General features: G+C 29.3%; 1 protein-coding gene across 1 annotated transcript; it reads right to left on the bottom strand.

Annotated features, from left to right (window-relative positions):
• Positions 1-496: 496 nt before the first annotated feature.
• LOC120178222 (probable terpene synthase 6) lies at positions 497-12,497 on the bottom strand. The gene is made up of 8 exons (XM_039184146.1): positions 12,453-12,497; positions 3,844-3,930; positions 2,538-2,811; positions 2,065-2,437; positions 1,744-1,962; positions 1,531-1,669; positions 877-1,125; positions 497-787 (listed from the first exon to the last, which is right to left on the bottom strand). Exons 1-8 carry the CDS (start codon positions 12,495-12,497, stop codon positions 497-499), a joined length of 1,677 nt encoding a protein of 558 aa, XP_039040077.1.
• Positions 12,498-15,872: the final 3,375 nt, after the last annotated feature.

Here is a 15,872-nt window from a genome sequence, read left to right as displayed (position 1 = left end):
CGATAGTCGATGTGTTTGACGCTTCGGCACGAAAGGATTCATGGAGTTTGGAGCACATGGAAGAGGAAGGAGAAAAAGAGCCTTGTTGTCATGGCTGCGTTGTTCTTCTTGGTAACAACTAATACCTCATGATTCAGGTCGTATTATCCTTGAAAGCATTCCTATTTTCTTAGCTTTTAAAATATTATTTTTAATTAAAATTAAGATTATATAAATAATAATAATTAATTATGTTATTATACAAATATTTTTTTAAATCACTCACCTGTAAATTTATTATTATTAAAATAATTTTCATTATGATATCTAATTAAAATTTTTTTTATTTGGATCAATAAATTGAAAACCAATAGTTTTTTTTATTAATTTGGGGTAAGTACAAGGCAATATTTGCTTACACCCCTAGCATTTCTGGTGCTCGAACAAGAGATGTCAAGAAATTATAACAATTTCTTTATTACCGAAGTCTTTTGATTCGTTAAAAAAAACATCATATTTAAATAAGTATAGGATCAACGAACAATGAACATATGTGATCTTTCGTATATTCCGGATGTGTGTATCCATCTCCATGTTTATAAAATAAATGTGTGACTCGAGCATAGTTCAATTGTCGCATGAGTAGATCTCTGGGAACATCCGTCGGTCTCGTACATTCTTCATTTATTTCCTTCAATGCATCCTCTACCATTTTCTTTAACTCTTTAAGTGCAATCTTCTCTGAGATGTCGTGTTGTTTCATGTAGCATTCGACGCTAGAAGGGCAATGTTCTCTCAGTTGCTCAAACTTCAGATTGAACGAGTGACCAACAAACGTAACGTTAGATATAATTTTATCAGAATAACTTTAAAGAGATTCGTTTATTGGTCGTATACCTTATGCGACACTATATCATCCATGAGACGACCTATAATATTTAAAGCCTTCATAATTTTGGGTTCCTTTCGCAGCCATTCAAACGCTTCGATCCCTGCCGTTTTGCCCATCGCTGTGAATGAAATCATTAAGGCTAGATCATAAGTGGATGTCTTCGTTGCAACGCTCATGTACTTCTCAAATGTTGGTACATAACCATCATGGCACCACATCATCTCAGCTTGATAGTTTTCCGCCAGTCTAATGAGCTAATTATAAGCCCAATTAGAATTAAAAAAATTGTTAGAACATGAACATATACTCAAACATTACTAAATACATGAGATAATTTTTTTTGTTGTCCTCCAATTTCAAGGTTTAGCCTTGACTAATTTGGATTGATCCGGGTCACACGCCTGACTTTGGTGGGTGAATCTCCCGGCGGGGATTTTCTGTATACACAATGACTCAAACCTGAGACATTGCTTAAGTGATATTAAGCTATTTACCACTCGAACCAACCCGTTGGTATGAGAGAAATTTTTCAATGGTGACAATTTGTAGGTTCCGTCAATAAAACCATGACTATAGCGACAGATTAATTCCGTCGATATAAGTTTCTATTAGTTATTATATAGTTTTTTTTTAGTATGTATGCAAATAAGTATTCTTACCGCGTCTTTTGCATAAGGAACACTATAAGATGTTCCTTCCTTCAAAGCCAACTGATCGATTTCATCAAAAATGACTAGCACAGCCTTGAAAACAACTTTAGTGTAATCTTGCAACTCATCTAGTGCGCCAATCTCCCACCTGAAAATTACAAAAATGTGGCAGATGAATAAGCATAGCATGGTAAGAATTAGAATAGTTATATATCTCATGACCTCTTCAAAGCATCTATAAGACGTTGAAGCTCCTGAGGTGTCCCATAAGCATCAAATGAGTCATCTAAAATCGATACAAGGATTATTATCTTAGTCAGAATTATCCGCCACAATGTGTAATGAGGTTCATAAAATACAGAATTAGCCCATGTGTACGCCTCCACATATCTTTCCCTTGCATAAGAAAGCTTAGACGAAAACTCGTTGTCCTCCCAAAACCTGCAGTATAAAAAGAAAAAAAAGAAAAAAAACCCTTGACATGCATGCAAAAGTTATCAAGAAATCAATCCTCAAATATGAATATGTATATATATATATAACCTTGCGATTTGGCTTATTTCTTGTTTATGAAGGATTTGTACTCGATTGAAATCTAGCTTTGCAAACTTAAGTAGTGTTTCATTTGTGGAGTCATCTTCCTCATAGAAAGAGAGAAAGTTCCTCGCAGCTAGTCTCGGAGGGCATTTGTTCAATGGCTGATCAAGGGCAAGCGTTATTTGCTTCGCAAGATGAGGACTCGACTTGTTTGCCAATGACTTCAAGTTCACCGAGGTGAATGCAAGGGCTTCTTCTAATATATGCTCCCCATGAACTCTAAGATAGGCAGCTTCATACAGGCTTAGCATTCCCCCAACATCATCCATCAAGTTGTCTTTGAACTTACCATTGATGTCCTTGAATTTGTTGAAAACATCTGATATATATATATATAGGAGGGTTGAAAAATGTATATGTAACCCTAATAATTGTTATTTCCTTTGGTATAGTTCATATATGGATGTTGTTATTCATACCACAAGACATTTTGAAGCCATGCTGCCTGAAAACTCGAAACACAACTGAAGTTGAGTTTATGTCTAGATGATTCCAAGTAAAAAGATTGTGGTGGGATTTGAAGATGCTTTCCAATTGATTTTCAATTTCATTCTCGAAGTGATATGAAACGCCAACGCGAACCAAAGTATCTATGAACTTAACATTCTCAACGGGATCAGCTGCAGACGCCATTAACATATCCTTCACTTGCTCTTTCAATGGATCTATTTCTCTGGTTAAGGAATCAAATACCTGCATGTGTGCACCAAAAAGCAGAGTCTGTCATAAACAAGCAAGTAAAATCCAACAAAGGTCGACCATAATGGTAAAATATACTACACTCTTAAGGGGGGAAATATATATTTCAACCAGACTCGTTTCTGGGCCTGCGCAGGAGGGCCCCAGATATTTATACTATTTAATATTTACAAAAAAAAATAATTTTATATCAGTTATAGTTATAGGGCTTAATTAGTTTTAATAATTGTTATTAAGGATCTAATTTTTCTCTAATATTTATTATTGTAGACTCATTTTTTAATATTTATTATTAGGAGCTTATTTTTATAATTTATTTTTCTAATATTTGTATAAGTGTCCAATTTTTTAACATTTGTTATTAAATGCGTAATTTTTTCAACACTTGTTATTATCATAGACTCAATTTTTTTAATATTTATTATTACGATAATTATTTTTAAATTTAGTTTATTTTCTAATATTTATTTGCTACTTTAAGTCCAATTTTTTAGCACTTTTTTATTAGAGGTCTATTTTTTTTAATATTTGTTACTATGAGCATACTTTTAATATTTACTTTTATTTAATATTTTTTATTAGAGACCTATTTTTTAAAATATTTGGTAATATGAAGTTGTCCTTAAAATTTATTTTTTCAACACTTGTTATTAGAGACAATTACTTAAATAACTGTCTGTAACAACAATAATGATCATTATGCAACGATAAACGTATCTACAATCCTTCCACAATAACATATTTATTAAAAATTCAAAACCACGATACTTACAGTGACCGTAATATCATCTATTATATTCTCAGTAACGATAAATGCAACACAACTGAAGGCACAAGTATAAACTGTAATTTAAATTTCTGATTATGGGGTTAATTTTTTGGTCAACATAAAGGCCACCAAAATCTTAAAAACGAGCCTGGTTTGGACTTTCAAACGATGTTATTGAGAGCACATGCACAAACTTCGAACTAGAATAATAAAATAACATATAATATATGAAAAGGAAAAAGTGTATGAAAGATTACCAAGTCATCAGTAGGAGAAAATTGATCTCTCCATATGTTTTTGGAGAAAGTTGCGACCGGACGGAAAGCTTCACACTCCTCTTTGCCCTGCATATTTTCTCAGAATATAATTTGGCAAGTAGAAAAGTTCTACCTTTGTTATGTTACTCGGCATCTCATATCAAGGCCATTTTATAAGACTTGGCAGCCAACTTAGAATTTTATTCAATTTTCACTTAAAACATGTATAATACTTCTGACATGTAAAACGTTTTGTTTGATTGTTGCGTGTACTTAGGAGATATATAATAGAAGACAGCAGATTAAAGAAAAGTATTATCGAAAATGTTAATATTTTTTTAATATTTCTAATAGAATGTTATTTAAAATACTATTTTTTTTACCAGAAATATTAATATCGTGCTCTTCTTAAAATGTTATTTTTTTTATAAAAAATATTAATATAAAAAATATTTATTTTAAGTAGAGAAATTAACATTTTTAGTATAAAAAATAACATTTTAAGTATTGCTCTAACGAAAATGTTAAAAAAATTAACATTTTCAATATTACATTTCTTTAATCTTATATTAGACTGCCATACAATAAAACTATCCGTGTACTTAGCTTATTATGGGGTTTGCTGTCTGTGCTATTGATTAGAAGGGTTTGTGTGGTGCAGAGTAGTTTTGTTATATTTGAGATACAAACGTTTTTTTTTCGGTGTTGTATCATTTCTTAGTTGAGAGTATTTCTTTTCTCTATTTAGATTTAGGGAGAATTTTAACGAGGCTCTTAATCTAGCTCTTGATTAATAAATATTATTTTACCGAGCAAAAAAAAACATGTAAAACATTTAGAGGGTGTTTGGTTCGCGGAAAATAATATGACCAAGAGCAATAATCTTTTTCAAAATTACATTCCTACATTTGGTTCACGGGTAATAACATTTTCCAATAGTAGCATTTTTTATTAAAATGATGGGAATGTCATTATCTCCAAGTTCTTATGTATTAGACAACTCCCGTCACTTTAGACAAGAATGTACTTAGATTAATAAATTCTTTTTATAACGATCATTTTCAAATTTTTTAAGTTACTCATAATAATAATAATAATAATAATAATAATAATAATAATAATAATAATAATAATAATAATATACAAAGAGTTTAATTGAGTAAAATATTAATAAATTTGAGTATTTAAAATTATTTTATATTTTAATATTTAATATATTAATTATTTATAATTTTATGGGGTACAAAATAACATGATTGTAAAAATATAATTATTTAAAATAATCTCTAATTTTAAGTTATTAAAAAATAAAATCATTGTCCACTCGAGATTATAATATTATCTTTCCATATTATATTATACTTTATAAAAATAAATATGACACTTTTGAAAATTATTTAAAAATATAAGTTTAATACATTAATTATATATTAAATATATTTTTCTCAAAAATTATATAGTATAATGATTAAAATATTTCTATAAATTTTCATTTAAGTATTTATAATTTAATATTAAAGTATAATTTTTTTTCAAAAATAACTTATGCAACAAAGATAATTTGATAAAATATATAGTCAAGTAATCTTATATTTTATCAACCAAACTTTGTAATTTTATATTCCTGCTAAACAAACCAAACAAGGTAATACAACTTTCCTATAGTAATGTTACATTCCAATAATATTATTCCTAAGGGTTTGTTTGGTTCACGGAATGTAAGATTACCAGTGGGAATAAAAAATTATCAGAGTATAGGATTACTGAGAATGTTATATTTTGTGTTTAGTTGGTTTAGCAGGAATGTAAGATTACAGTGTTTGGTTCAAGGAATAAAAGATTATTAAAATATATATTTTACCAAATTGTCCTTATTATATATTTGTTTTTTAACAAGTTGAATTCTACTATAATTAATTTATATATTTTCTTTAAAAATTTTAAATTCATAAAATTTATATAATTTTTTTTACAAAATTGAAAAGATAAATATGTTTAATGAAATGGTAAAATTTTATTTTAACCCCTGAACTTCATATAAAACTCTAATTATTGACTTTTTTTTGTAAATCTAAAATAGTTTAAGGATAAATTTGTAATTTAACCTTCATAGAATTTTTATTATTAAACGACATAATAAAGATATTTTTGAAAAAAATTAAGGGCATTTTAGTTCAAAACGACGATAATCCAACAATACATAAGGGAAGGAGTAGTCACATTCCCGGTGATATACCCAAAAAAATCTATTGTTGATAATAAAAGATTATCGGGGCTGGGAATGCTAGCCAACCAAACGGGAGAATGAGGATTCATTTCCCTGGTAATTCCATATGTCGTGAACCAAACAACCCCTAAGAGTGTGTTTGGTTGGGGGAATGTGAGATTTCCATGGGAATGGAATCCATATTCCCCCGTTTGGTTGGCCGGGAATGTCATTCCCGGTAATATTACATTACCAATAGTGGATTTTTTGGGTATATTACCGGAAATATCATTACCTCCCTTTCCTTGGGTATTGTTGGATTACCGGCGTTTTGGACTAAAATGTCCTTAAAAAAAATTTCTTTCAAAAATATCATTATTCTGTCATTGAATAATAAAAAGGGTAAAGTATAGTAATGGCCACTGAACATTTCTGAAGCTTGCATTTAGGTCCCTCAACTTTTAAAACTTGCAATATAGTCCCCCAACATTTATTCCGTTTGCAATATGGTCCCCCAACTTAAACCATCGTTAGAAATTAGGGTAAATTATATAAAAGGTTATTGAACTTTTCAGACACTTGAATTTAGGTCCCCAACTTTTAAAACTTGCAAAACAGTCCTCAATTTCATTCTAAACCCCAATTTCCAAAGTAATTCAATTTCATTCTAAACCCTAAATTCCAAAATAATTCAATTAAATTCAATTATGTCAGATTTATTATTATTTAATTTCATCTTATTTCATGTGATACGTATTTTTTATATAAATATAATAGTATAATTCTTATCTGTTGAAGAACTTTTTTAATTAAAAAAAGTAATTAGGATATAGAAGAGGTTGAAAATAATTCGAATTTTAAATTTATAAAATGTTATTTTGACGTATAAATAAAAGTGTAAACTACTAGGTTGACAACTTAACTATCTAGCCCTTTTTACTTTTGTCATCAATCTTTTAAATTTATCAATCATACAACATAATTATTTAACTGTTTCAACTAAGCCACTAGTCGTTACCAATTGATACAAATGATGAAGTGGCAGTTAAAAGGAATTGACATTATTATACATTCAGTCTTTATTATTTATATAATCAATTTGGTCCTAAATTAAATAGAATTTAATAAATTAATCATTTAATTAGGATATGACATGTGTTAGCACATGATCATGACACGTGTCATTGGTGACACATGTCACCACCTAATTATTTATATATGTTATCAATTTGGTCCTAAATTAAATAAAATTTAATAAATTAATCATTTAACCAGGATCTGACATGTGTTAACACATGATCATGATATATGTTATTGGTGACACATGTCACCACCTAATTAGAAGAAAATTAAGTTACAAAGAAGTACAATTTGGGTCTTGGGCAAACTCAAACCTGAGTCACGCAAATGAAAGATACATGGTGGAGCCACTAAGCTAACACCATCGTTTGTGTTAAGAGATATACAATAATACATATACTAATAGTATGACCAATGCCAGAAAAAAAAAGAATATAATGGAAAATGGAAATAATGAGATTTGAACTTCGGCAAAAAATTTGAAAGCAATAAATGATGGGAAGATATTATATTTTTTTACAATAAAAAATATTATATTTGATAAATTGTTTGATAGATTTAATATATATTTTAAATATTAGTTGATACAATATTTTAAAAGAATAAATTTAAGATTTATATATTTTTAAACTAAATTTAATAATTATATTTTCATATTTATAATTCATGATTATATATATAATCTTAAGTTGAGTATTTCTAATATAATTAATAATTTTAATTTCTTATTAAAAATAAAATATTCAAAAAATATAAATGATTCATACATTAATATGAATATATTTTTTTATTTATACATCTAAATATAAATATACATTTATATAAATATATTTTTATTCGTATATTGAAATATTTTGATTAAAATATAAACATATTTTAAATACTAGTTTATACAAGAAAAATAAAATATATCAAAAATATAAATGATTCATACATTTAAATATAAATTGAATCATTTATATTTTCTATACATCTATATTTAATAAGAAAATAAAATTATTGGGGGACTGTTTTGCAAGTTTTAAAAGTTGGGGACCTAAATTCAAGTGCTTGAAAAGTTCAATGATCGTTTATATAATTTACCCTAATTTTCTAACTGTGATTGAAGTTGGGGGAGCATATTGCAAACGGAATAAATGTTGGGGGACTGTATTGCAAGTTTTAAAAGTTGGGGGATCTAAATGCAAGCTTCAGAAATGTTCAGTGACCATTACTATACTTTACCCTAATAAAAATTATACGAAGGTTAAATTATAAATTTATTCTTAAACTATTTTAGATTTACAAAAAAAACTATAATTAAAATTTTATATGAAGTTCAGGGATTAAAATAAAATTTTACCCTTTTATTAAACCTTTTTATATTTTCAATTTTGAAAAAAAATTATATAAATTTTATGAATTTAAATCTTTTAAAGAAAATATATAAATATTTTCCAACTTGTTAAAAAACAAATATATAATAAGGACTATTTGGTTAAATATATATTCTAATACTCTTTTATTCCTTTAACCAAACACTATAATATTACATTCTTTGCTAAACCAACCAAACACAAAATATAACATTCTCAGTAATCCTATTCTCTGATAATCTTTTATTCCCACTGATAATCTTACATTCCGTAAATCAAACGCACCCTAAAAGTAATCTTGCATTCCATAAACCGAACACCCCTTATAGTAACAACTTTTTTAGTGAAAAGCGGTAATAATAATTAACATATTAATTCAAGTAGTAAGCAACTTGATATCGTTTAAGTAAAATTTAAGGTTGAAATCTTTATGTACGTAGAAAATTTATATTAAGATATTCTCTAACTAAAATCATATATGTAACACGAATTAATCAAATTAATTAGGATGAAATTTTGGAACTAAAAACCGGGAAATATAAGGAGAAATTGTGAAAGTTTTCTAAAGAAGAATTAAGGTGGCAACAACTTTCTAGAGGAGACGTGTCTAATATGACAACAGCAGCAATGTGGTGGCAGGCTGTCAGAAGCAAAAGCATGAAATTGTAGCAGACTTTGAAAAGTAAAAATTCAAAGTCTAATAAAAGAAATTGGCTAGAAAAAATAGTAGTGTTTTGAAAATTGGATCGGATCGGTTGGTTTAATCGATTTAATCGGGAATTGTTATCTAGTTCGGTTTAATATACACCGGTTGAATCGCTACTAGTGAACCGGTTGAAACCGTTGAACCGTTCGAACCGGACCGGTTGAAAATCGAAAAAAACCGTCAATTTTGTTTTTTTTTAAATTAAACCAAACAACATCGTTTGTTAAATGAGCCAAGTCGAACTCGAGTATTGCTTAGCTCGACTTGAAGTTGAAAACTTTAAAAGTAAGCTCAACTCGACTCAAACTCACGAGCTAAAAATTATCAAGTTCAACTCGAACTCAAAATATAATATTGAAACTTGAACTCGAAAAGGCTTAAACTCAAAAAATTTTAGAAGCTCAATTGAAGCCTAAAATTCAAGCTTAATTGAAGTGAAAGAATAGTTCACTCAATGCTAACTAAAAGACTCGATTTTAAATGTCAAATTACCTCTATTATTTATAGAAGTTAGTTGGGATGTTCTTTTATGTTTCTTAGCCATGTGAGATTGTTTTGTTCTCATATTTTTACTCTTTAGACTTTTGAGATGTTCTTCTATGTTTCTTAGCCATGTGAGATTGTTTTTTAAAAAATTAAACCAAACAATATCATTTTGTTATGATTTTCTAGCCCCAAATTTATTTTTTTATTATAGTTATATAATTATATTTATTATTTAATATGTTTTACCTTAAATATTATGTTGTAGTTAATTTGAATTATTTTGATTTTATGGTTTTTAACTTATATATGTTATGACTTGCTTTGAATATGACTTGTGATATAAAAAATTATTTTTTATTAAATATTTTTGGTATTTTTATTTAATTTTTTAAATAATTATGACGTGTCCGGTTCTTCCGACCGGTTCAACCGGTTGAACCAGTAAACCAATAGCATGACCTGTTCACTAAAATGTCCGATTCTGAAAATCATGAAAAATAGAGAGAAAGAGAGAAGAATACTAAAGCTTTAGTTTGATTTGTAAATTAGTCATAGTTAGTGTTGTATTTGTATTTTGATTTATAATAATATCGTGTAAATTTATAGAGTTTATTGATTGTTTTTACTTATACTTTCAACAAATGATATTTAAGTTTGATTCGTGTTCACTCATAGGAGAAGATGATCAATATGATTCATTCATAAATTTTAAGATTGTTAAAAATAAACTGTGACAACTAGAGTGTCGTAACTTATTTTTGTCCGGGCACGAAATTTTACTTGACGGGAAAAATAATGTGGATAAATGGTTTTTATTGAAAAGTTTTGGAGTCGCCATTGACCTTTTAGATTAGGTAAGTCGAATACCTAAAAATCATCTTTCAAAAGAGTTTTTAAGAAAACATCAGTTAAAAGATAAATTGGTCTGCGTTTAACCAAACATTCGTTCTTTTTAATAATAAAAATAGATTCGTGGTCGATTACGTTTGGGGAAGGATTAGCACACCACAATGCCTAAAATTAGTCCTTGTCAATTATAAATTGTCTCTAATATTAGAATTTAAGAAATCGAATATAAATTTAATTTATGATCATATTATTTCGTATTTTAATTGGATAATTCTAAGGAAGAAAAAGATATTAAATATTTTTTTATAAATTATAAATAAAAATATTTATTTATTTAAAACATCAGAAAATGACATCTAGTTGCTTTAAGACTGTCATTTCTTAATATTTGAAAAATAAATAAATATTAAAAATAACAATCTTTTCTAAGAAAATAATTTAAATAAAACAATATGTATTTTCTGGTTTTTTATAAGTAGGATATTTATTTATTTTTAAAATATCAGAATAGGACATCTAGTTATATTAATACTGTCATTTTCTTTGATATTAAAAATAAATAAATATTAAGAAAAATATAATGATTTTTCTTAAAAATAATAAAAATAAAGTATATATATATATATATATATATTTATAAATAAGATATTTATTTATTTTTAAAGTACAAGAATAAGACGTCTAGTTATTTTAAGACCGTCTTCTTATTAGTAATTAAAAATAAATAAATATTATTATTTAATTAATTGATGAAATTAATTAAATAATACTTATCAATATACATATATTAATATGACTAAAATTAAATAAATAAAAAATATAATAATTTGAATAGAACTAAAATAATTATATATGTATACTAAGATATTTATTTATTTTTAAAATATTGAAATATGACTTCTAGTTAAGTTAAGACAGCCATTTTCATAATATTTAAAATAAATAAACATTTTTATTTAATTAAATATATATATGTTCATAAAAAATAAAAAATAAAACAATAATTAAATACTATATTTAATATATTAAAGTAAATATTTTAAAACATGGTTTAATATTATATATAATAAATTATCGGTGTATACATAAACATACCACATCACAAATTTCTTCTTATCACATGAGGTAAAGGTGCATGTTGATAAACTACTTTACTAAATATAATATATTACAACTACCTAACTTTGAATTTGTAATGTGCAGAGGACCTAATTTTTATTGTTTAATAATTCAATTTGTATCATATGGATATATTCAAAGGAATGGGACCCACTTTTTTTTTTTATAATCAAGCTGACTTTCCTAATTTGGATTCAAATATCATTTTGATTGTATGGTTTAGAATTTTTGGAAAATAATTTCAAGCTATTCGGGATCAAAATAAAATAAAATTATGAGAGATTAAATAAGGTATTTATCCTAAATATATATAAGTATACAGACAAGGACTAAAATAAAATAAAATTTGAATATTGAATTAAAATATATGAAAATTTATTACTGTGACTATATTATAATAAAACAGAATTAAAACGTATAGAAATTAATTTTAGTGATCAAATTGAAAAGATACAAACTTGGAGGGACTACGGAAAGAGTTTATCTATTTGTGAAATTACACCGGCACTCCTCACTAAAACAAGTATTTATACCCCTTTAAACCGGCCCCCAAGGGCCATTTAGCTTCATTTCTTCACTTTGTTTCTCTCTCTAAGAGAGATAACCCTCTCCCTTCTCTCTAGCTTCCCTCACCTGAGGGAGTTTCGGTCACCGACCGGTAGCCGTCTACCGTCGACGACCGCCACTGCTGGTCACCGTTCACGGTGGTCGAAAATTATAAATTTACCCTAAAATTTTTCTTTTTCAGCCTTCTTTTGTCCTAAAAACTCTTAGATCACCCTAGATCTAAAAAACCCGAAGCTTTTACCTTGGTTGGAACAGCGTCTCCGGCGACGTTTCGAAGGCCTCCCATGATGGTAAGTATTCATTTCTTCTCTTTTCGGTTGGTTTTCGTTGTTGTGTATGTGTGATTGCTATTGTGGTTGTTCGTTTTTGGTGTGGTTCCTCCTTCTTTTTTCCATTCGTCGTTGTTGTGGTGTTGGTTGTTGTTGGTTGCCTCATTGCTCTCTATGTTTTTTATTTTGCAAGGGATGGCCATTTATAGGCCTCGTCGGAGCTCCCTTCGGTCCAGTCCCAAGAGGGCTTTTCGGTGAGTCACCGAACTATGTGGTGACTCACCTTGTAGCTGCGACGTGGGGGGCAGCTGGCTTTTTTAGAGTTTTCATCAGAGGTGTCGGCGTGGCAGCAAGCGTCGACAGCGGGGCGTTGGACCACCTGGAAGTGGAATCAACGGCCGCGTGGTGCATCAGAGGCGGCTAGAAGCTTGGAGGCGGCGGTTGGGAGCTAGGGTTTAAAAACCCTAGTAGTAACCCTAAACGGGGTTTAAGTCCTATTGGGTCATTTCTGATAGGCATGGTTTGTAAATGTTGGGCCACCAGATTTGTAAAACTGGCCTATAATAATAATTTAATAATAATAATAATAATGAAAAAATTAATGTCTACAACTACCCCTATTTGCTCATTCTTGTGTTAACAAGAATAGAGCAAAGACGAAAAGACAATAATTTTTTCATTTGACTTCTATTGATTGGGATGGAAATGTTGAAAACATTATGCCCAGAGGTCTTATGAATGACCCAGAGGTCTTATGAATGACCCTAAGGTCTTATCATCTTGCACTGTACATCTTACAGATGACCCGGAGGCTTTAAATATCAAAAAGCTCCCGAAGGCTTTTTGAAAACATCCTGCACTGTAGGTCTTATGGATGGCCCTAAGATCTTATCATCTTGCACTGTAGGTCTTACAGATGACCCGGAGGCTTTAAATATCAAAAAGCTCCCGAAGGCTTTTTGAAAACATCATGCAATGTAGGTCTTGTGGATGGCCCTGAGGTCTTATCATCTTGCACTGTAGGTCTTACAGATGACCCGGAGGCTTTAAATATCAAAAAGCTCCTGAAGGCTTTTTGAAAACATCATGTACTATAGGTCTTATGGATGACCCTGAGGTCTTATCATCTTGCACCGTAGGTCTTACAGATGACCTGGAGGCTTTAAATATCAAAAATCTCCTGAAGGCTTTTTGAAAACATCCTGTAGTGTAGGTCTTATGGATGACCCGGAGGCTTTAAAAACATCATGCACTATAGGTCTTACAGATATGAGAAATAGTTTACTAAGTAAGAAACTATGGAAATCGTTTTTTTACTATTCAACAATTTCATTTTTAAAAAAGATTAAATGAGAAATTTTGGAAATTGTTTTCTCATTGAAATAACTTGTTAGTTGGGTAACATGCCCCAAAATAATATTTCATTTGTGGATTGCGTCCATCTATTCTTCAGATGTTTGCGTGATTCCTGCATTCGAGGTTTTGAATTCTACATTCTTCTTGTAAGGTATTTTTCATCATGGATCTTCTTTTTCATACGAAGATCTGTAAAACTTCATGTTTGAATGCAATCAAATGTATCGATGCAATAAATTGTCTATTGTGCAAATAATATTCTTATGAATGCATGAATATTGATGCAATCTTCATTTGACTTCAAAGTGGTGACTCTGTCTTTCTTCACTTGATCATTTATTTCCAGGGTTACCTTTGGAAATCAGTGTAGCAACTTACGATATATTTCTGAAGAATCATCTAATCAATCTGCATATTTGTGTCTTCTTCATTTGCATTAAAGTCTCAAAAGAAATGTTTCATTTATGGAACTCTTGCTGTAGTCAAAACTATGACCTTTTTGCCCCATTTTATCATGGATAACACCAGCTTTCTTTGCCTGGACTTGTGTAGAAATCCAATAAAGTTTTCATCTTTGAAAAGAGAATCTATCATCTTTGAAGAGAAAATCTATCATCTTTGAAAAAAGAATATATCATCTTTGAAGAAAGAATCTATCATCTTTGAAGAGAGAATATATCATCTTTGAAGAATATAGATGTATATATGCTAACCTCAGCAAATATTAATTAGGAGAGTAGAGTCTTTTCTGATTTGACTCTTGAAACACATCATAAGAAGGATTTATCCTAATTCCTTTCATGCCTCCACATCTAATCAAATCTCGAATAAGGCAACTTGGACCATATCATGTCGAGATGCTTAACAACAACCTGTCGTTCAACCTTAGTTGGCTCCACTAGTTTCTTGTTGTTAAAATTTCTTCTTCCCTTCTGTGGAAAGAAATCTTCATCATATCTCACTTCTAACCTTGGGGTTGAAGAAGACAGACTTTATCTTGAATCAAAAATGGAAACCATATGATCACAACATTGGTTCAGCACTATAACTGGTTCGTAAAACATTTGACAACACATTCATCCAGTTGTGGCTTCTGTACAGATGTTTCATAAAACATTTGAAAACACATTCATCCTTTCCTGTGGCTTATGCTCAGATGTTCGTAAAACATTTGAAAATACATACATCCTTTTCTATGGCTTCTGCCCAGACTTCTGGTTAGGGACGCTCTTTTATAGTGTTCAAAACTTTTGTATGATGTCACAAGACCACTTGAGAACAAAAATCAATGGGAATATAAGTGAGATATTGGTATGACCAAAAAGTTGGTCAAATTCATAAAATATGCTAGTGTCGAGTTGCATAAGAGATACCAACTGATCTTGATATTATCTCGAGCAAACACCAGTGTGATATCGATCACATTTTATTCCATAATGAGCATTGTAGGATGTAGAAACATATTATCTTTAGGATCTATATACAGAAAGAGGTTCATGGAATTCTTACTACTGTAGATGAAACGCACATGATAAAACCAAATGGATAAAAACTCATTTCGCCCCGACTGGTAATGATAACCCAGTAACAATGGGAATAAGGGTAATGTATATAACCTGAACCTCTCTCTTCAATGTCATCAAGTAAGCGAAAACTGTTGTGAAGAACAACTTCATAGCCTCAACAATATGATTGAAATTAATTGCCAGGAACCTCAAAAAAATATGTTCAATCATTACTAACACACAAAAGACCAAATTCAAAGCCGAGATCTTGAGGAACTGAACCCTGGATCGAATGGTGATATATCTTAACAAAGAACACGTTGTCATGTGACACATGGTTAAGAAGATTGGGTATTTGAAACCATACTTGCTGAGTAGATATTTGTTCAACAACAGGACCCTAATACAACTGCCTAATGAACGAAGCAATTATGTATAGTCAGATTTACTGTCACTGTTTCACCATTTTTATTCTTCATACCTTTCTGTCTCATTGGAAATATTTTCTCAAGTCAATGATCTTTAACACAT

This window comes from Hibiscus syriacus, unplaced genomic scaffold (genome assembly GCF_006381635.1).
Source record: "Hibiscus syriacus cultivar Baekdansim isolate YM2019G1 unplaced genomic scaffold, ASM638163v2 tig00112344_pilon, whole genome shotgun sequence".
Classification (NCBI taxonomy): Eukaryota; Viridiplantae; Streptophyta; class Magnoliopsida; order Malvales; family Malvaceae; genus Hibiscus; species Hibiscus syriacus.
Note: the sequence above shows the minus strand (reverse complement) of the source record. Positions and strands in the feature narration are given on the sequence as shown.

Excerpts from the sequence above, each read along its gene's own strand:
- LOC120178222 (XM_039184146.1), bottom strand. The coding sequence starts at position 12,497 with ATGGGAGGCCTTCGAAACGTCGCCGGAGACGCTGTTCCAACCAAG. Across the intron at positions 3,931-12,452 it reads GAGACGCTGTTCCAACCAAG|GGCAAAGAGGAGTGTGAAGC; the intron begins GTAAAAGCTTCG and ends GAAAATATGCAG. Across the intron at positions 2,438-2,537 it reads TGGCTTCAAAATGTCTTGTG|ATGTTTTCAACAAATTCAAG; the intron begins GTATGAATAACA and ends TATATATATCAG.